The 22,880-nt window shown below is 48.9% G+C and overlaps 1 protein-coding gene across 1 annotated transcript; it reads right to left on the reverse strand.

Moving 5' to 3' along the window:
• Positions 1-6,948: 6,948 nt before the first annotated feature.
• TGFB3 (transforming growth factor beta 3) lies at positions 6,949-21,648 on the reverse strand. Its single transcript, XM_064150171.1, has 7 exons — positions 20,754-21,648; positions 15,312-15,475; positions 13,702-13,831; positions 12,064-12,171; positions 11,094-11,265; positions 10,383-10,536; positions 6,949-8,077 (listed from the first exon to the last, which is right to left on the reverse strand). The coding sequence occupies exons 1-7, from the start codon at positions 21,466-21,468 to the stop codon at positions 7,919-7,921; spliced, it is 1,602 nt and encodes a 533-aa protein (XP_064006241.1). The 5' UTR covers positions 21,469-21,648; the 3' UTR covers positions 6,949-7,918.
• Positions 21,649-22,880: the final 1,232 nt, after the last annotated feature.

Raw genomic sequence — 22,880 nt, forward strand, 5'->3', positions numbered from 1 at the left:
CTTTGGATGTTTTGACAGTTGCAGTACAGCCTACCAGAAGAGCCAAGGCAAAGGTGTCTTCCGTGACAACTGCATCTCTCACCAGAATTCACTCTGTGCTGTTGGGACTCCATTGCTGACAACTGCCAAGTTGTCACATACAGCTTGTCTGCACCTTCACTTGGGTTCCCCTGGGTGGGCACTGTGTATTACAGAGGCCTTTAGAATGATGCTTTTTCATGAGCATATGGATGCAAATACTCACCTTAAAAGACAGTTGTGATTTGGGGGGCAGTAGGTTGTTGTATGGAAGTTGTCCATAATGCAATCTTTCTAAATGGTTAATTGCTTAAGTATGAGAAAGAAAATACTTACCACTCACTTCTTGCCCTGTTTGTCTTCCAAAGTGCTTGAGTGTAGAGCACCTTCAGGGTGAATGAACCACAACACATCTTAAAGAACTACAGTACCTGGTAATTGCTTCCCCCCTCTCCCCAGTTTTGGAACTCTACTGTGCTTTCCCAAATAATTAGACTGAGCTTTCCTGTTGCCTTAGAAATGAGTAGTTAGGAAACACAAGCTGATCATCTCCAAAAATTTTTGGACTGGGAATTTCTCAAAGAGCAATTTTAACCTCTCCACTGGACTAAAGGTGACAACCAAGAAACCAAGTCTGTGCTGAGGTGTCTGCCCTGTCTGTTACCTTACCAATACCAGATTTTACCGACCCTCGTGGGAAAAGAGTTTTCACTGCTGTTTCTAATTTAAAGGAAAGAATCACTGGTCACTGTGGAGACCCTGGTGTGTAGTCTTTGGCTGTGGTATTTGGTGAATCATAATGGTTCCCTAAGGAAAGGGATATACTTCTGTGTGAGCCCACCCACACCTACACACAATGAACTTGAGAAATCTTACATTCTTTGAGAAGGAATGGCTTCCTTATCTGACTTATCAGACAAAACTATTTAATTTGCCTTTAAAAATATTGATACAATTATTAAGAATCTGGGGGTCTGTTTAAAATGTATCTTTTATTACCAGAATTCTTATCATTTGGGGCAGGGGGAAGAGGTGCTGTTAAAACAATTTCAACATTGCATTTGGCCTTTTCCTGCTGGTTTTCTGGGTTGTGCAACAGAAGACAACCCTGGAACATTACTTTAGTTTGAATGTCCCTGCACAAGGCTATTTTAGAAAATTTCTTTTAGCCATAGTTGACAGCTGTAGTGAAGTGTAGGTCCCTTACCCCAGACAAAGAGACAAGTTGCTCAGTGTAGTTATGTTGAAGAATCATAAAATCTTCTTAAAACAAAAAATATACACACACACGCCCCCAACAAACAAATAAACTCCAAAATCCCAACCAAACAAAATGAATGTTTTTGGATTATTGATCTAGTGCCCATGTCTTGGGTACTACCACATCAAAGTCAGGAAGGCATCTTTGAAAAGTTCCTCTACTGCCAAGTCCAAACGTTCGACCATTGTCACTCCTTCGTTCTACTGCAACATTCGTTTTTTTCAAAGGGTTTCTCTTCACTCTTTCCAGTAATTACTATGTAGGATTCATCACATTTTTGAAGTGATTTTTGCCTTACCTATTCTGAGAAAGTCATGCTGTGTCAGATGTTTTTAATACATCTAGGATATCTCTGCCATTCTTCAAGATGTGCAGCTGGACAGCTGTGAATCTACTGAGAGGGCAAAGGAAGTTGTAGGCATCCCTTTCACATCCCGTTCAGTGCTACTATTTACGGTACTTACACTTCCAGTTGTGTGATGCTTTGATGCTTCTTCCATTCCAAATGGGGTTGTCTTCCCTCCTAAATGCATGCTTTCTCCAGCATTTCTAATTCCAGAAGTCTGGTGTGGAATACATTTTGTGTATGATATTAGCTAGGAATTCTTTTTCTTATCTGCAGACTACGAAGCTTGTGTCTCCATATGTCTACTGAAAATACCTCATGAAATATATAAGAATAAAGATTGGTGGCTCCTCCTGCCAAACGGTGCCTCTACAAGTTTCTTAGGTCTTTTGAGCAATGCTTTGGCTGAGGGCAAATTGGTAAGAACGAAAGACAAGTTAAAATGTGTAGCCAGCACATTGTAACTGCTGCCACAGCAATACTGCCCTGAGATTTCATTGCCACCTCCTTTATTTTGTTTCTCTTTGTTGTTCGTCTGATTTGTTTCCAGTTCTTCAGAGCACACAGCATAGCAGTATCCAAATGAGACTTTCAGGCTCTCTAGTTAGAGATTTCTGTAGCAAGTGTCCTTTGAGCGGGGCAGATGTCAAGTTGTGTCACACGAGGCAGCTTGTGGCAAGCTGGATGTCTTCTAGAGACTCTTGGTATGAGTTGGACTGTCTGCTGCTGCCTTCCTTCACAAGTGGAGGGTTTTTATACATCCTTGAACACAGTGGATCTCACAAGCATCTAGTCTACCTGCAAGAGGATTACAACACTTCAAAAGACCCTGAATTTTTGTTTCAAGAAAGGACTAGAACATGGTTACCAAGACATTCCCTAGTCATTATGCTACATGCATTGCACAAATCCTGTACAATTTGCCCCTAGCTGCACAGCAAATCTTTGTTTTGTCTGTTTCCTGAAGTGGATAGTGACATCAGGAGAAAAAAGAAATCCTTCCGTAAGAATGTCAGGAAGTGTCTGGTTTGATATGACCCAGCTGGCTTTTCTCGTCAAGTAATGTACATGCACTGGCTATGATATGTTTTTATAATGCCTCATGATGATTTCTGTATGTGATGAATGAGTATCTGTAAACAGCTAGTGAGGAATTTCTGAGTGTTGGCAGAGCAGAGAAGGAAGTCACCTTTCCTTCCTGCAGCGTGCATGACCTGTACATTGAACTGTTTCTTGCATCGGTCCCTGTCGACAGCAATGAGGTATCATCTTGCCTAGCCAGCTGAGTGGAATAAGAGACAAAGACCACTGCCTCAGTGAAAGGAGGAGAAATAAATCTTTGTCTTCAGAAGACACCACCTGAAAGATCAGTGTTCCTTCATATAATTCAGTGGTGCCAGCATATACCCTACAGAGACTCTGCCTGAAAGCTGTTCACTACATCTGCAGGATGTGAGAAACCAATCCCACATCCTGCAGCATGGAGATTTTTTTTTTTGCCACAAACCACAGCTGTAAAGAAATCTCTGGTTTTGATAGATGTAAAGGTCCTCATCTCTAAGTGTATTTTCCATTAAATTATAGCCTGGTACTGGAAGAGGTCCAGCTGCTTGGTTGAATTTCCTCAGACCATCTCGGCCATCCTGTGCAACCTAGGCCTACGTAAAGATGTTCTAAAAGCAGCTGAGTAACTAAAGTCTATCATCTTGAAAATTACTCTTTCTTGGAAACACCTTGTGGCATCTGCCATGGTCCTTCTGAAATGATGGACACAAGTGGCATCTCGAAGGCATTGCTGTGGTTTAGAGAAGCGAGAGAATGGCAAATGTTCATCAGCAGTTGTCACTTGCTGTATTTCTTATTGATGTCTCTGAATCCATTTCTAATGCAATCTTGTTCTCAATCAGTAATTCTGCCTCACTCTTTCCTCTGTTGGCTTGTTGCATGATAATGGATTTTGCATTTGTACAGGGCCTCTGGAGCATCTTCAGGAGAGGACAAAAGACGCTGAGCTTAGTTGCTTCCATCTGTCACTTCTGAAGCTGCATAAAAAATGAACCAAGGCTTAAAATGACTTCCCAAAAGAAAATCTTGGTAAAGCAGGTACCTGAAAGTCCAGGTGTTCATAGTATGCATGTCAGTTATTACTTTCGTACAGCTTTTGACCAATGCAGTCTAATGATTCTGAATGTTAAAAAAATCAATAGATGTTATTTTTAAAGGATTAAGAAGCATGTTTCCTTCTTGCACTGTATCCAAATTGCTGTTCTTACTCTAAAACACAATTCCTGTGGGTGACAGGCAGCTCAAAGAATCGTCTGTTTTGCACTACTGCGCCTCAGTGTAGTTCTGCAGATGTGTAGAAATCAGTTGATTCTGCACAATGAAATTTATTTTCTGTCTTGATTTTATTGTGTTTCAGTCACCTAAGATAACCTAGTACTACGGAGTTGATGTTTTGTGTGCCACTAGAAGCATTTGTAGCTGGGAAGAAACCTTTTTTGCAGACTGTAGCTGGCCCTAGAGCTGTATCCTGTTCATCTCATGCTGAACTCATCCTACTTTGGGCCCTGGACCATACTGAAGATGTCTACCTCATATGACAGCACAATGTATTCTCTCCTGTCACAACATGGCATTAGCCATTTTGTTTGCAAATCAATCTGGGCCTGGAGACCTCTGCTTCTGCTCTGATGACAACATTCAGTCACTGGTAAGGAAAGCTTCAAAGCAAAGAAAGGTAAGAAAAGGATCTGTGAACTGACAGATAGCTGGCAACTGCAACAAAGAGAGACAAGAGACATCACAGGACAGAGAGGAACAGAGCTATTGTGTTACCAGAGGCATGGACAGGTACGTTTGTATCTTTTGTTCCTTTTGGACATGGTGTTTACTTGCCTACTCCATCTTATTTACCATGTGTATTGATGTGTTGGTTATGGAGCAATGAAACACAACGTTGCATATCCCAGTTCACACAGAAGTAAAAGGATTTGCTTCTGCTTTTTTTAAGTGCAATGTGATTGCTAGAGACCATGCCACTAAAGACTAGGGAACACTCTTGAGCCTGCAAGCCTATTCTCTAGTGAAATATCTCTGCACATTCCTGAAGCAGTGTTTCTTGTAGAGCTCTACAATGCACTACAGCCTGAAAAACAAAAGGTGTTGAGGCTCAAGTCTAGGCGTCTTGCATGCCTGTAACAGTATGCTGCAGAGAAGCAGAGACTACAGAGATAGGCATTCCATCATCTAGGTAGGATTTGCCTTGTGGCAGTGCAGAATGTTTTTTTTTTTCTCACTCTTTCTACCCATTGATCTTTGTTAGACAGAAAGTGTGCTGGCATTGTTTTCATCAGCTTTTGTTTGCTTCTTCCAACAACAAAAGGGAACTGTTGTGAGCTGTATTCAGTGCTGGCAGTGAAGATCCCACTTTTTCATTCCCATTGTCTTCCTCAATTTGCCAGCTAGTAACAGGGCAAACAGAGAACTTCCTTCTGCCTTCTTACACAAGTGTAAGTAGTAAGCCTGCACTCAGGAGTGTACTTAATCTGTAATTAACCCAGTGTAGACTATCATTTTTTGCTGTATTAGAGCTAAAACACCTCTAGAAAAACTATTTTAATTGAAAAAAATCACTTCAGGTCCTGTCTCACAAATCTGTCTCAAATGTTGCTAGGGAAATGTAAGCTCGACAGAGAAGCAACAACTGAAATGTGCCTGCTTGACTTACAGTACCCTTGAGATTAACTGTGTTCCCACTGCTTGAACATCCCAAGGCACTTCTCTCCTGATCTTCTATTACCATTTTGCCTCCTTTCCAAGACGACAAACGGCTTGGTGCTTCTGACACCCCTCCCTGCCACTGAGGAACTGCAGTGAACAAAAGCCAGTAAGACAGACCCACTTCAGTGGGCTTGCCAGAGTCAATCTGTGGGTGGTTCTGACAGTGCTCCAAGTGCCACGTAGGACTGTGAGCTCTGCAAGTGTTCTAGCTCAGCTCTTAGTTGCTCCCTCTCTGGGTTTTTGGTTGGGTTTTTTTCCCCCCTTTACTACTTTACTAGCGAGAAAGCCCTTCAATTGGATGGGCAGCTGAGCCAGCCCAGGGCTCAGGAGAAACAATGACCAAAGAACACTGTAGCTTGTAACTAAAAACCTCCTCAGAGCCTGCTGCTAGAAGATTAGAGAGAATTCCTCTGCCAGTTGGCATCTGGATTTTCCCCCACCCCCCATAGCAGCCACTAAATTTCTGGTCTAACAGCATGATAGTGTAGTTTTAAAGCCTTCACTTGCTCCCTCCGTGGGCAGGTAAGCTGCACCCTTCGCCATCACAGCAATAGCAAGTCAAGGAGGCCCAGAGAGGTGAAAAGCATAAAGCTGAGTATTGGGGAGTGCCTCTTATCTAAGCATCTGTGGCCCAGCCACAATGTCAGAGAGTCTGGAGGGCTCCCTTCACTGACCCACCCTTGCTAACCTCTAGCCAGCTGGTGATTGTGCAGGAAGGGTGAAGATGTTTGAGATGCCATGTTATGGCAGCCTCACATGAGGTATATGGAGGCAGCCTCTGCTGTGAAGGGCTTGATGAATTTTAAGCTGGCTGTGGAGAGCCCTGGCCACATCCGATTAACCAGCTAGGTGTCATTTTACACTTAGCTGCTGGCATCCAGCAACTGGGAGGGGACGGGGAAGAACTTCTGTGGTCTCTAAAACATGACTTTAAGTAGTTGTGGTTTTGGAGACTCAGGCAGCCTCTGAGTCTCATGTAGCATGCAAGCACTGGAGATTTTTACCTTTGGGAGTACCTATGGCTGAAAAAAGCCCATAGTTTTAAAAGACTACTTTGACTCCTTGTCTGGGCAACATCTGTGACCATTTTATGAACACCTACAATGTTCATACTACATCACAAGGAGGGGAGTATTATTTACCTGTGTGTACAAGACACTGCTGGCAGAATATAAACATTCAGGTGGACATAGGACGTTTGTCAGCTGTGGCAAATGCACTGCCCTGGTTGTTTAAACAGCATTGTTGGAAGTGTTTTAGAATGTGAGGGGAGCTTTCTATGAACCTATCAACAGCAGATGCCAGAGGTGATGTACGTGTCTGAAAGGCTAGGGTGGGTCAGGACACATACCAGGCACGGGTTGAGGGTACCAAGGAATCTCCATATTGAAGCCCTAAATTCAGTCTCTTCCTTTGAAGAACCATTTTGAAAAGAGGTAGGACTTTGGACTGAGTATGCCACAGCAGCAGCAGCAGTTTAAAACCAGCAAACCACCTACCCCTCCAACAACTTGCATAGGAGAAAAGATAAAAAAGCATCTCCTCTCAAATATTTATTTTTTTACAATGTTTTTGAGATTACTATTTTTTAAGTCATAGCAGGCGAGGCCTGGGCCACGTTCAGGTCACTGTGCAGAGCAGGTAGAAAACACTCCAAAGTACCTCACAAACCATGACAGACGAGAAGAGGTCCTTGGGCTGCATCGTCTCACAAACGAATGGGCCCAATATTCAGGTGCCCACAGATATTGCCCCTGCCCTGACCCAGAAACTCCAGGAAAAGAGTGAATGGTGGCATCAGTCCCTCTGAAAATGGACTCGGTACCCTCTTTCTTTGTATGTGCTCACCCTCGGCAGGTTGGCTGAGAACCATTCAGTTTGCATCTACAAACCAGCTGAACTTACAGATTCGGCAGACACAGAGTTTCCGTTGCAGGCCTCCTGGATCACAGCTCTGAAGAGCAAAAGTGTTAAGTGTATCTCTGAGCATTTCTTCTCTCAGCAGCTTCCCTTCTGGGTGCATTTTCTTTCTCTAAAGAGACCTTCAGGGTTTCCTCCTACAGGGGAAACCTTTAATTCTTCAGGCCAGTGGGGAGGGCTGAAGTCCTAAGATAGGTAAAGCTAGAATAGAAAACATCTCCCCATTTCCATTCCCCCTTTGACCTGCTCTTTCTCATTCTCTCACTCTCCCAGATCAACAATCCAGCATTCAGATACACAGCAGTTCCTCCACTCTATCCTTCTCTTCTGCACCAACTGTCCAGCCATTTTGGAAAGCGTGGCCTTCGTGTAACCAAAGTAACTCCCAGAATGAACGTGACAATGCCAACAAGACCAAGAAATGTTCCAGAAGAGATCCCCAAGGCCTGTCAGACCCTAAGCCACAGGGTTTGGCACTTGGCGCTCACCATATGTAGTCTCTGACCCCTAGTTGCTTTTGTGTTAGCCTGGGAGCAGGAGAGTGAGTGCTGACAGTTTCTCTCTTGGCTTTGGGTGGGTCAAGGTGCCTTTCAGCTGCACTTGCAGGATTTCACCACCATGTTGGAGAGCTGCTCCACTTTGGGGGTCCTCCCAACATAGTACAAGATAGTGAGTGGCTCCAGGTCCTGGGGGACGCAGCAGGGCGAAGCCGACGCCTCAGGGTTCAGCGTGTTGTATAAGCCCAGCACCTGGAGAAACACAGTGGATGGAGTGACACAGTCAGGAATGCATTTCAGTTGGTTGAGGGCAGGAAGGGATGCAAAGGCAACAGGTCTTGAGGTGTTTGAGTTATGCTCATAAGAAAATATTGCCCTGAGGTCAGTAATACTCCCTTGCCACTTCCTGATTGTGGCCTCACCTGTGCTGGCCTGACTCCTAAGACTGTTTTTTTTTAGTTGTGTTAGCCTCACTCTGTGGCTGATGTCTGAGTCATGAAAGCATGCAAGCAGTTGTCTCCTTTCAGCTCTAGTTTGGTATGTTGGATAGTGTCACCATTTTTGTTTTTACCAAAGCTGGGTGTAAACAACCTTGGGCCATGCTGTCTTGGGTTCCATTGAAGAAACCAGAAGAACTTAAGTGCTGCTTATTTCAACCAGCATCTCTAGATAGCACTGGATAGATGCCAAGCCTCTTGAGTATCCACAATTCCCTCCTAGCTTTGAAGTGTCTGATGCTTTCTCTCTCCACTCCATTCTCCAAGTCATTACACTGTAATGCTGAAGCCAGCAGTGTCCTGTGGGACCCCACTGGATGCCTCCTCCCAGCTGGCTCCAGCCCACAGATGACTGTACACTCCAGCCATGTAACTGCTACAGAACAGTTGCCATATGCCTTGCCAGAGGTGGCCACTTCTCATCAGTAAGCAACTTTCTGAGTTGTGGGGCCAAAACATGATCTCACCTGCACTCCTGTGGTCCCACTAGTGCTTATCTGGTATAAATTACAGGGTCTGAAACGTTGTCTTTTGACTAATTTATAATCCTTGGAGATGAGAGGTGCTAAGGAAACATCTTGTTCTATCATCTAGATCCATGTAATCACAGTAGTTCTGGTAGAAGTTCTTTGGTATCTTGAGCAAAGTACTTCTGGCTGTACCACAGGAGCACCATGTGCTCTGGGACCACTCTGCTTAGATGCAGTAGGTTACACAGGCTGGTAGAAAAATCTTTTCACCATGTTTTTTCTAGGTGGTGCTGGCAAGCTGACAGCAGCTATATTGTTCTAAAAGTTTCTTGCATCACTCAATTGACCTTAACGCTTGATCATTTCCTTTCTTGCTCACAAAAAGAACATTAGGAACAATTCTATTATCTCTTTTCTCTTACACTGATGCAGCCCAGTTACCTACTAGAGAGCTTCTCAGGACAACCAGATGGTAAAGCTATATGCCCATTACTGTTGCAAAGCTGTTCACTCCCTTGCTTTGTCTTGTGCTTACTGCCCATCATCTGTTCACTCCTTCACTCCCATAGACGGACTGTTCCCACTGAGTCCTTGAGCTTCAGTGAGCCTTGCTGCTATGCAGACTCTCAAGCTGCCAAGAAAATGTTAGCATCTTTTCTGCAGCATCATCTTTAGTTATCTATTCTTCAGCCAAATCTGCTTTTTCCAGTAACTTTTTGAGTGAAACCTGAAGCTAAGCTGCTGCTGCTGCATTTGGATTGCCACCATTTCTCTTGTGTGGAGAGAAGCACAGGAATTTCCTTTGGCTTTTTTTGCCTCAGCGATGGACTGCCTGCTCCTTAGTCAGCCTTGCACCCTTGGTACTTCCCCCATGCCTGTGCTTTTCTATTGCTTTTATCTTCTTCCACTCTAGTCAGACTCAGGCAGTGTTCTTCCCTAAGACTGCTTAGGGTCCTCACAGAGGTTATGTGTGAGTTACCTAAAGACGTTTGCTTTCTGCTAGGCTTTTACTCATGAACCTTGCCACCTAGGTCAGATGGGATTTATACACCTGTAAAGGAAGCCTGTACAGAAAGCAGAGCTTATTGCATGGCTGTATTCACTTCCAGACATGGACGTGGATTGCCCTTGGCCTTCAGGCTACAGCTACCCCTGTGTTAGCAGATGGCAGCTGTTTGCCATGGCACAACTGTTTTGCATGATGATGTGGCATAAAGCATAGAAAAATCCTGTGTCCAGTGCAAACTGCAGGAAAAAGGTAGGTGACTACCAGAGCTGACATTTCACACGAACAATACAGTTAAAACTGTGGCCATTACCAAATAAGCAGTACACTAAAACCATCTATCCTGCTGTTTCACATCCTCCACCTCAATATTTGGCTGAAAGCAATGGACTCAGTACTGACTCCAAAGGATGCACATTCTTCTCTGCTGAACCACCTGGATACTTCTGCACTTTCCTTGGACAGTTTTTCACAAGTATTGATCTGAATTGCTTTAGATGCTCTAAGGCGACCAGATATGACCAGACTTGGGGAGGAAGGCAGAGTGAGCCATGAGCCCCAGTAGGACAATACACTGAAAGTACCGTGCTGTGAGTGGTGTCTGCGCTGCGCAGATACGGGCAAGGACCCGAACAGAAGTTGGCAAAGTAGCCCTTAGGCTCATGGACCCATTTCCAGCCAAGGTCCTGCCGGAAGTCGATGTAGAGAGGACGCACGCAGCAGTTCTCCTCCAGGTTCCTGAAACACAGTATTGAAACACAGTGAATCTATAGAGAGAGGCCTCATATACAATCATCTGACATGGCTTCCTGAGCAGAAAGATGAGATCAGTGGGAGGTGGCGTTTGCCTGTGCCAAGCACAGAGAAGCAGCACAGGTGAGAAGTGGTGGACAGAGCAGCACTGTGGCATTGTTTGTGCCTGCTGTCAGGCAGCTCAAACCCTGGCCCAGGGAAGCAGCACCCTGCTTGGCCACAGCAGCATCTAGCTGCTCTCTGACACCTGGAGCTAGCAGAGGGATGCTGTGTCCTTGCCTAGGCTGTGCTCCAGGAAGCCACTTTTGAGTCTCCCTCTAGCCAGCAGCTCAGCCAACAGCACACAGTGACTCTGCTGAACTGGTCAGCATCCTCTTCTTGGATGCTACAAGGAGCATCTGAGTGAGCTGTGCTCCTCATATGGCTCCTGTGACACCACAGTGACTCACAAGGGAGATTCCTTGAAGGGCTCTGCCTTCCCCAGTGACATGGAGTTTTGCCAGGTGTGGGATGTGGTCAGCCCAGGCAGGATTCTCTCTTACCGGAAACAGTAGTTGGTATCCAGGGCCCGTTTCTTTCTCTGGCCTCCCAACGTTGGACTCTCCAGCCGATGTGGGGGTAACATCATCAAGATAAGGTGGGGATTATGCAGGTCTTTCTGCTTCTTCAGGCGCCCCAGGTCCCCACGGCCATAGTCATCCTCGCTGTCAATGCCTTCAGAGAAATACAGGTCCATAAAGAAGAAATCGTTGTGGAACTGCAGGATGCAGTAAGATTTCCAGAGCATTTAACACTTTCTTGCCTGCCCTTGAACCAGAGTTAGAGGGATTCAGGCACTAAATCCACTTACTCTGGGACTTTCTTCCTCACAGGGACCTTTTTACTCTTGGTGAATCTGCTGGCTGCATGACTGAAATAGAGGCTTAGAGGCCACCTGTTTTACCATTTGCAAACTGCTGGTGGGGCCATTAATCCATCCCATTTACTCCTGGCCTCAGTCCCAGGACAGGCAGGAAGATGAATGGTTTAAAGAAGATGTCAGATCATTGGCACTCTGCAGAACAGACTCAGAAATGGAGCCTGTGGGGGCCAGTGGCTGCAGCCCAGGGATGCAAGCCAGGAGGTTCCTAGTTCTTAAGCCAGCCAAGCCACTGACTCTCTGGGCCACCTCACACAGGATGCCTGACTTCCTTGTGTTTCAGTAACCCTAACTGGAAAGCAAAGCCTCCATGGAAATCTGAGAAGGCATCAAGCTGAACTTCCTAGAGAGACACTGAAATACAAAACTATTCCTTTCTGCAGATTCTTATGCAAATTCACTCAGCCTACTTCTAACCTATTCACAGAGTGCCTATACCCACCTAATCAATGTGCAAACCCAGATGAGTATGCTTTAAGACAAATATTATGCAGTGTAAAATGTCAAATATGCAAAGCAAGACCTCGGGTTTTATTTACATTCTCCAGGCTTTCCTTCCCTCAGCAGCTTCCCCTAACCCAGCTCTTTCTCACCTTTGAACTTGATCTCCAAGACCTCGTGCAAATTCTCCAAGATGTCCCCGTTCGGCTGGAAAGTATGGCAAGGACAGTGTATGCTGATTTCCAGGCCAAGGTTGGACTCTGCAAAGAGAGAAACAGCTAGGACAGCTCCTGCTGCAGGTAACTTTCACTGAGGACATGCACTGTGGTTGTTCCTAGGCTGTGGGTCAGTCTCAGGGATGCCATCAATATTGAGGAACAGAAGCTGCCTTGGAAAGGAAAATGGGAAAAGCAGATTCTTGCAGTTTCATCTGTGTCAAAAGCTTTGCTTTTCCTAAAAGGAGCTTCCAGGGCAGGTGAGAAGAGTGCTCCTGGTTATGTTGGTTTGGGGTTTTTTGGCTATTCAGCATTGTAAGATAGAAGGAGTCCCATTGGACAGTAGGTATTTCGAAAAGCTGGCTTGCAGTGCCTGTACTAAATCAGTTTTGCTCTCCTCAGTACCTGTCTACTATCTGGCTTCTGGTTAGTGTCTGAAGGAGAGATCTGAAAAGGAGTGAATTGGATATGGACAAGTAATTCCACTGGAAGCATTTTTCTCAGCAGCTGCAACCTTCTGTTTGGTTGAGCTGCTAGCAGTCGAATTCACGCAGACTTTCCAGAGGCAAGTCTATTTTCATAATAACTTCCTGGACCAGTCATGCTGTGTGGGCCTGACTAAGGGAACATAAGACTCTTATGCAAGCTCCTTTATTGTGTTGTGTCATGAATGGAAACAGCTGGCTCCCCAGGGCGTTGACAAGGTGCCTAGCACCTTTATTCCTAAACACTGTATGCTCTGTGATGTCTTGTCAGCTAGTGTGCTTGCCCAGAGCTTGCTGCACTTCCAGCCCTGAACTCCAGCCACCAGGACATAGACTCCTTGAAAAAGGAGCAGCTTAGGAGCTCACAGCTTACCCCTCCAGGGAGCAGCTACTTGCCAGTACCTGCATTCCAGTTTTCAGTGGCACCTAGCTCCTATCTGTGAGGCCAATGCAGCTGTGAGTCACGGTGCCTATGCCCCAGCTGTGAATGGGGTCAGTGTTCTTGCTGGGAGCTGCCCCACAACTATCTGTTGGGCTGCTCGGTGGCAGAGGTATGTTCTCTGCAGTGCTCAAGCCTCCATCTGTCTAGGTGTGTCAGCCTCTGGTATTTCCTCACCTTTATACCTGCCAAGATGTAAACAGCTAAATAACCCAGGATCCTTGCTGGGTTTTTTCTTCCCTACTAGATTTCCTCTTAGTCCATATGAAAATTAAAGCAAAGCAATCTTCATTTTCCATGCATTATTATAGTTTAGCATAGATTGTAGTTGGAACAAGCAGAGGAATCCCCTCTGGGCTTAGAATCAAAGAACCAAATGAAGTTCCAGCATCTCTCAGTGAAAACAATTTCCTCCTCCAGAGGATGAATCTTCACTCTGACTCAGCCCACAGAGCTACACAGTGGGGAGCCTAGGACAGAGAAAGCCATCTAGCAAATGTCACACTCTTGAGGTAGCTCTCTGGGAGAAGGCTTCTTAGACTGAAAGAAGCCAAGCTCCTGGGAATAAAAGGGGAGCAGACCCATGTTCCTGTCAACACTGATCCACATCTGTATGGATGCCTTGATACCCAGTCCAGCTGAGAGCCCTACCTCTGTGCAGAAGCCACTCACGCACAGTCTCGGTGACATCGAAGGACAGCCACTCAGGGGAGCCCCGCGTCTGCACATTCCTGCCACTGAGGTACCGCTGCTTTGCTATGTGCTCATCCGGCCGCAGGATCTGTGTCAGGGGGAGCAGGAGAGAGAATCAACCAGTGGCGTGCGGAGGGAAAGGGTAGCCTTGCGTCTGTCTTCTGCTGCAGCCGGACATATATTAATTCAGCAAGTAAGACAGTAGGAATACCCTGGCAGATGAGGGCACACTTCACAATCAACCCAAACTCCAGGACCTACACAACGCTCATTTCCCTGTCCAAAGTAGCGCCACCTCTCTCGGTTCACCCCTGTTGTGGGACATGTAGCCAGAGGCAGAAGCACACGGCAATCAAGTTGCTTTGTTTCTGTGGGATGTGGGGCTGAACTTCAGAGCAGAATCAGCAGTGGGCAAATGAGCATCTTGCCTCAGACCCCTTGCCCAGGAAGCCTGTTGAGTCCTACACTATGGCATTTTCATGTGTTCTACGCTCTTCAACTTCTGTCAAAATGCAGCAGGACTGATTATTCTCCCCCTGCTCCGACATCTCTTCCCATTTTCAGACAAACAGCTGCAGCTGTGCAAGGCATTCCACCCTGCAGGACCCCAGGTTCACTCCAGCACTGAACCTGTGAAGAAGCTCTGGGACTGTCTCCTTGTCAGCTGCGTAGTCTGATGGAGAACTGCTCTACTCTTTGAAAGTGACTTCCAGGAAACTTTCAAAAGCTACCAGCCACAGGGCATTTTTAGCTGCAATTTCACTGCAAAGCAGACAGAGAGCAGCCTGTGCGAATGTGCCACCTGGATGCTAAACTGTACCATTAGCTGCATGGTCCAGCCCAGCATAAGATCACTTCCAAATCTGAACCAGACTTTATTCTGCCAGGGTAGTCCATGAATCATAGAACAGAATCATAGAATCATGGAATCAGCCAGGTTGGAAGAGACCTCCAAGATCATCCAGTCCAACCTATCAACCAGCCCTATGCAATCAACTAGACCCTGGCACTAAGTGCCTCATCCAGTCTCTACTTGAACACTTCCATGGGTTCAAACCAAACTCCAGATTAAGTACTTGGATTAATGATGCCACAAATTGTGTCCCTGAGGAGCTGCTGCTGAAGAGAACACTGAAAACAAGCATTATTTTTCCAGTAAATCAGAGAGCTCCACCCATTGGATTAGTACCAACTGTACTGCAACAGTCAATGAAACAAAACTGCCAAGGGACCTAGGCATGCAGATGTAACAGAAGAGCCAAGGCTCTTCCACTAATGAAAGGCTCCCATTCCAACCCCCTTCTCAAGTGCAGCAAAGACCTGAAGTAGGCACTGTACTGGCCTGCCAAGGTGCCCAGAAAAGCTAGCTGGTGTGTGGGGAAAGGGCAGCACTACACCACAGGAGGAAATAAAGGTGACTTTATCACTGCACATGCTGGAAGAGGCCTGGAGTAAACAGGTGATTTCCTGTCTCTCTTCTGTGACCCTGCACGTATCAGTTGAGGCACCCATTAAGGAGCCAAGCTATTCTGGGTTCAGGCACCTTCAGAGAAGGTGAGAATACTCACCTGGAAGAGCTCAATGCGCTGCTCACTGCGTTTGGAACTTGGGTTGGGCACACGCAGCACCCGAAACTCAGCCCGGAACAAGTTGGTGCTGTTCTTCTCTGCTGAGGACACATTAAAGCGGAACACATTGGAGGTGACACCTTTTGGACAAATGCCCAACTCATCTAGGAGAAAGAAAATGGAAAGACTGAGAACGACAGGTCATAGAGGTGGGATTTCACATAGGTATTGAGAAAAAGCTTTCCAGCGGAGGTCTGTCATTTAAACTTCTTGCTACCCGTGAGCGGCTATCCAGCTCAAGAGAGCATCCAGTGGACTCACTCTAATCAAAGAGCAGCTGCAGTGCTGTAAATGTTACCTCTTCTAACTCTGCTCATCCTATATGGCTAATGCTCAGTCTGCTGCCTCCAAAATGACAACCCCAGCCAAAGCAATGGGGCAACCTTGTTTGCAGCTAGTGGGGCCCATTCTCAATAGTGACTCTGCTCATGCTGGAGACATGAAGCCACAGAATCTTATTTTTACAAACCTTGACATTCTCTTCTAGAACGAAAGCCAGCCAAGCATCCACAAAGCATGAGGTGTGGAAAACTTCTGGGGGCAGCATACTACAAGAACTGGGTTTTAAGATTAATTCTAACTCATGACCTAGAGAAGGAATTAATGAATAGTACTAGACAGCACTGGTGGATAGTCTTCAATGACAGAGGAGTAGTGCTGAGAGGCCTGCAGAGGTCAGACACATGGGCAGGAAATAACACAGCGATTCTCTGCCTTGATGCATGCCTGTTGAACATAAAAATCCATTTCACAGATGTCCAGAATAGAGTAGGTAAAAACTATGAGGTCCAAAACAGCATCCTCAAGATAAAACTTCACTGGGTCTACTTGTCATTGCTGTTGTTCCTCTCCTACTGACCTTAGTTTTCAAGGTTCTAGCATCCCTAAAGCTTTCTACAGATAAGACACAGCAGCTCCTGCTCTACATCCACATGCAGGTTTGTTTGCAGCCTACAGAGCCTCTCATACGATCTCTGCACTTGTCCAGTGCAACATGAGGTTCTCATGCCAGCTGATACTCATTTTTAAGCAAACAAAAAAGGAAACAGGAAAAAACCCTATTACCTGTTTCCAGTCACAGTTCCAGCCTGTGACAAAGAGGCTTGAAGCCCTAGTTGAACAAACCTTCAAGTTAAGATTCCTGGAGCTGGCCCCTCTCTTCACACCACTACCAGTACCTCCCCAGAGAAACAGCTTCTGAAGATGGATTAGTATAAACCAGTGCTAAAGCACAGAAGTCCATCTCTCATGCCAAATTCTGTGTTAAGCAACCCTGATGCATGAAGATGAAAGTCCTCTTGTGCTACACTTAGATGCAGCAAGCAGGAGCCTGCCAGTTAACAAGGATGTGTTATTAGGGTGCTAATGACGAGATGCTCACACTGGACTGCAGTTGGATAGGGTTTTGTCATTTGATAAGCCTTCCCATACAGTAGTCTGTCTGCTATTGAAGAGATGTACATTTGGTAGTCCCAGGACAGCAGACCCCATTGCAACCATGAGCTGGTACACTCAAACTAACAACTCTGCAACACCAAAAGTACACCAAGCTACCTGACGATACGCATTGTGGGAACACCACCACTGCAATCTGTTCTAGCTTTTATGCTACAGGAAAACATAAGACCCCAAGCTCTGATCTCATTACTCGCCTTCCTAGCTGAAGTCCAACAGTGGTAACTGTTCTGTGTCCTAAGCCCCACCAGATACTGTTTTAATACCCCCTTAAGCTGTTTTGCACTCCTGGCCTGATTAATAGTGCTGTTAAGAGCCCACTCTTCAATTTCAGACCTGACTGCCTGTCCACAAGGGGTATCCCAGTAATCATCAGAAACACCTTTCTAGACCACACTGCTGGTCAATCTAGCCCAGTCTTGCTTTATCTGACAATCTCTTTAGAGACTGCCAGTCTGATCCTACAGCACAGTTTACTGCTTATCTCCTTAAGACTTTTTTCTGTTAGGCAGCCATAATGGCAAGAGATTACTGCCTGCTGCCTTCACATTGCCTTCTACCTACTGACTTCACCAGTAAAGTGCAGGTGTCTTGGAAAACCTTCCTAATAGAAACAGCAATATGTATCTTCCCTTACCTAAGAAGTTTCACGTTCACTTTGTACCCTAGGAACAAGCCCTCTGTGATGGGGAGATGGAGCTGTGCTCTGTGCTGCACTCTGAACATGCTAAGCTTGGAGCCTGCTTCTCACAGCAGGGTGCCCAGGATACTGGTTTCGCTCCCAGGAAGCTGACTGTTGGGACAAAGTAATTTTTTGCAAGAGTTCACAGGCACAGGAAGTGAGATGATTTTTCAGGGAATTTGGTCTGCTCCCAGCTCAGGTGTGTGAATCATACTGGAATCTGGTCACGTCTACCTACCAGCATGGAACAAAGCCTGGAGGCAATATTCCTGCAAGCTCTTCCAGTCCACAACACTGTGGGTGCAAACAAGCCTGGAGACAGGGAATCTGTGCCACCCTGTGCATCCATGCCATGCTGTGTCTGGCACAACGGGATGGATCCTCACAGTGGGACCCTGCTGTTACTGTGGACCCCAGGCAGCCTAGAGCTGTTAACTGCACAAATGGTGAGACTGGTAGCCTCTTAGCATGGACGACGTGGTAACAGCAAGCAGATTCTTTTGGGAGTTTCCTTCTTCCTACCACTCCTCTCACCAAGGTGCAGGTTCTCCACACTGTGCTGATCCTCACAGCTACTGTTTGTGTCAAGCCTCAGGAAGGCTGCCGGCTGCGAGGTTAGGGTTTGATAGCAAGGGAGGGCAGGCTGTCTGAGCAGGTACTGCCTCGCTCCATATTATACTATTGGTACTTCAAAGTGTTTCCTGACAAAGCTGCTTAACTTTGGAGAAAATATTGATCCTTCTGGAACTCTGCAGGTTTGGAGGGAAGAGATGCTTGACCCTAGCAACCCAAGGCTTTTAATTGCCTTGCATCACAAGCTGGCTTGGAAAATGGCACCTGTTTTCCCTCAGGAAGGTAAGCAAAGCCATTTGCAGGCCTGTTCCAGAAGCCCTGTGAGCTCAGATCTAACCAAGTCAGTGTCTGAAGAGGTTTGAATCCCCATGAGTTTTAGAAGACCCCTTCTTAAAATTCAAACAATGTGTCCAAGGAGCACAGCAGAAAGATCATTCTGTGAGTCACTGAACAGCTCAGAGTAGGGATAGGGAACCTGGGCCTGTACATCATTCCTTCCTAGAAAGATGTGGCTCTTTTCCCTAATATTTTTGCTTCTCAGTTCTTCTCACTTTTGGCCTTCAAGTCTTTCAGGACAAGTCCTCTGAGCCAAGGAGCCGCTGGACTAGTAGTTTGGAGCTAAAACAGTTTGTGTGCCTGTGAGTGCGTGTGAACACACATTTCATTGTCACATTTGCATCTGTATCATCCACATAGCTCCCTCAAAGGAACAGTCCTTCCCTTCCCCCCCCAGAGGAGACTGACTTTGGCTCAAAGCATGCTCTGAGATCACCACCTGGCACAGTGACAGAGTCATGGGAAAGTTGAACAACAGCCACTTCTGAAGACACAGGGCCAAATTCAGCCATGGTGTAAGCAGTGAGACTCCCCAGGTTTCAAATGAAGTGCACATCTTGATACCAAGGCCTGTCTGGAGCAAGCTTCTCCCCGTGTGACCCATTTTCAAAGTTCTGTCTTTCTGAGGGTGATGGCATCTACAATGCCCACTCCCAGGAATTCAATCTCAGCACTACATGAGCTTTTGAAACTGCTGCTCAGCACCTTGCCCCAGTGCCCCACACTGGGGACATGGAACTAGTTCACTGATTTCCATAGGGATTGTCTTCAGCCCACAGTCCCTCCTTATTTGCTTCTTATGCACCGTGTCTCCACTCCTCTTTCCCCTGTACTTTATCCAAAGCTAGTCCTCTGATTTTCTTTCCCACTGTTACACTTTCCCAGTTTCCTTCCCTAAAACACAGTAGTTCATAGTTTGGCTGTACTATTTCACACAGACACCTGGTTTCCCTGTATAGTTTCAGAATATCATGAACAAAAAATGTTGAAATGTGGGTAAGCTGGCTATGCTCTGCACTTTCTGTTCCACAAGTCTTCGTGTTTCCTGAGCTAAGAGCTAATCATATAACCATATGGAGTGCAATCTGCTAGAGATTAAGTGAATTTTTTTGCATTACCACATTGTAGCTCTTATTCCAGCTCATCATATGTCAAGATTAACATAAGCCTGGCAGCGTAACTGCATTCTGAAGCTGCCGGCACCAAGGCACAGCTCCTCCCCAGATCTGCTGACGTTCAAATCGTGCCCCCAACACTGTACTACATCACAGGAGGGCACCCTGGATGGTGGGACTGTATGCCCACCAACATCTTACAGTCAATCTAAGCGCAGACTGAAAGGATTGCTTGCCTACATGTGCTCAGCATCTGCAATTCACAATCTGTTTGGGGTTCATATTGTCTCTGTCTTTGCATCTGTATCTGTTCAGCTTCTGCACCTGAATGTATTTAGTGTCCACATCTGGGTTGGCTCATCATCTGTTCCGCACCTGCTCAACATCTGTGATAGTTTCTTAGTGCCTATCTTCCCTTGGGGGTCCCCTCTGCATCCCTGTCTCTTTTGCACCTGCTCAGTATCCCTGTTATCTTCTACTCTCTGAAGCCTCACACTGGGTAACACCCACAGCAGGTAGCAGTCCTTCAGGCAGCAGTCTTCAGCAAGTGCATCTCCACCTTCCCCACAGCCAATGCGGGTGCTGCACAGACCAAACAGGTTGCCTGACTCGCTGCGGCAGGCGCTGGAGCTTCAGCAGGGAGGAGTCCATCTACCTGCTCGTCACTCAAACGCGGGACCTGAGCCTAATCCTAGCAGAGTGCGCTGCACTCACCCCGAGACATACTGCCTCCTCTCCTCCCTTCAGATGTTAGGGCTCTAGACACGGACTTGGATCGCCGCTCGCGGCTAGGATCCGGGCTGATGCTGGTTCTGGTCCCGTCACACCCACCCCTCCGGCGGCGACTGCTGCCAGCGCCCACTTTCTCCACCTGCGGCGGGGCTGCTAGCTGCCAAGCCCCGCGCCTTCTTGTCGGTGCTTTGAGCGCTCGCCGCCCCACGCCTCCCTCTACACCAGCCCCGACCCGCAGCGTGCATCCCCGCCACCGCTCAGCACCGCTCCCGAGCGTGCGGACAGACGCAGACGAGATCCCGCCGCGGCAGCCCCTTCCCGCCTCCGCGCTCCCACCCTGCCAAGACAGCAGCCTGTGCCTCGGGGCCCGGAGCCCCGCGGCTCCGGCCGGCCGCCCCTCCTCCTCCTCCTCCTCCGCGCTCGGGGTGCTGGGCAGCATGCCTCACGGGCGCGGCGCCCTGGCCGGCACGGTGGGAGCCCGGCACTTACTGTGCTCGGGGAGGCCCTGGATCATGTCAAATTTATGGATCTCTTTGGCATAGTATTCGGACTCGGTGTTGTCCTGAGAGCAGCTCTCCTCCTTCTCCTCCTCCATCTCCTCCAGCAGCTCCCGGGTGCTGTTATAGAGGGCCAGGATCTGGTAGGGCACATGGGCCGGCCCCACGGTCTCCGGGGGACTGGTGAGCCGCAGCTTGCTCAGGATCTGCCCCCGGATGGCTTCCACCCTCTTTTTCTTGATGTGGTCCAGGTCCAAGGTGGTGCAGGAGGACAGCGAGAGGCTCACGGTGGCAAAGCTCAGCAGGGAGAGCAGCACCAGAGCCCTTTGCACGTACATCTTCATGTGCGAGGGGGCGGCGACGGAGGCCCCCGGGAGAGACCCCCGGGCGGCGGCGAGCGGGCGCGACGGACCGGGCGGTGTGCTGGCGGCAGCCTCCCCAGATCCCGCAGGCTCAGGCTTGGCGAGGAGGTGCATGAACTCACTGCGCCGTGAGCGACTCAGGACTTCCAGGAAGAGCTGGCAGCGCTCCGCAAGGAGAAGCGGCAGGCGCCGTGCCTCGCCGCGCCGGGCTCCTTCCCCATGCACCGCCCCGCGTCCCGCGGAGCCGGGGGCGCCCCGCTGCGCCGCGCCGCCGCACGTGTCAGCGCCCCGCGCCGCCCCGCCGCCGCGGGGGGAGCTCACCGCCCGCCTCTCTCGCTGCACCATTCATGCTCTCGCCGGGACCCGCATCCTACATCGCCCGGTACTTGGCCCTTGGAGTGCGGCACCGCAGCGCTCCCCGCCCAGCCGCGAGCAGCGCTGCGAGGCCGCCCGCTGCCCTGGCGGGCTCCGCTGGCTGCCGCGCACTAATCGCGCACCGCACCGGCACGGCAAGGCGCCGCCCCTCCCGCGCACACTGCCTCTCCCTCAGCCTCGCCGCTGAAATTTTATACCTCCCTCCCATGACGTCCCCGGGACGGGGCTCGGGCAGGGGACGGAGCTTCAAGCCCGGCCTTCGCGCGCAGCACCGTGCTAATGGCTTCAACAGCCACCGCCGCTCGCTCGCCCACCCGCCGCCGCCGCCGCCCCATCTATGCCCGGCCCCGCTCCTGCCCCCCGAGCGCCCGGCGTCGCCGAGCCCGTCGCGCCCCGGAGCGGGGCCCCTCCCGCTCGGGGCCGTGCCCGGGCAACTCGGCGGTGGGGTGGCCCCGCGCACCCTCCGACGTGGCCGCCGCACCGCTGCGGTGGCGGCGCGCGGGCGCCCCCTGCTGGCGCTGTCCGAGCAGCGGCGGGCGCGGGACGGCGGCGGCTGGGCCCTTCGCGGTGGTCCTCGGCGCGCTGGCGGGTGGCGCGGAGAGGCCCCTCCCGTTTCCAGCTGCGAAATCGCATTAGAAGCGGCTAAAAATATCCCGAATACTTTCCTGATGTGGTTTCTTTCCGAGGGAGGGACAGAGTGAGGCAGGGAGGAGTCAGCAGGGACTGGGTGCCGCGCTGCGGACAAGGGGCTCCGGCGTCCCCAGCGGCGCCCGGGCTGGCGGAAGGGCTGGCGGTAGGGCTGGCGGTAGGGCTGGCGGGCCTTGCCAGGCTCCGGCGAGCAAGGGAAGGCAGCAGGCAGGGACAGTGAAGCCCTACAGCACTGGAACGCAGAGCAGTCCCCACTCACAACAGTGCTCGCTGAAGGGAAGGGAATGTATCAGGCACCCAATGCCCTCGAACGGGGCCAGGGCCACAAATGAGAAACCGAACAGCAGCCCCAAGTCGAGGCTCAGATTGCTACCTGGGCCTGTGCCACCTTTTCTCCTGAGGCATGCTCTGACCACGGCCAGCGGCCACATCAGCGTCCCTCCTGAGCTGCGCTCTTCTCTTGCCCGCACCTGGACCCTGTCCCAGGTAGGCAGGCGCTCCCCACCACCCGGCCCTTCTCCTGGAGGCCTACAGAGGGAGAGCCAGGCACACCTGTGCTGGCAAGGCGCCTAAAGCTTTGGGGTGAAATGCCTTCCTGACCCGGCACAGCTGCTTGCAGCAGTGGCTGCTCTATTGACTCCAGCCTTTAGGTTGAGCAGAAGGGAAGATGCAGCAGGCACAGCCACTGCAAGGCTTTTAGGTGAGGTAGGAGCTGGGCAGAACTCTCTGCAAAA

This window comes from Pogoniulus pusillus, chromosome 1 (genome assembly GCF_015220805.1).
Source record: "Pogoniulus pusillus isolate bPogPus1 chromosome 1, bPogPus1.pri, whole genome shotgun sequence".
NCBI classification, from domain to species: Eukaryota; Metazoa; Chordata; class Aves; order Piciformes; family Lybiidae; genus Pogoniulus; species Pogoniulus pusillus.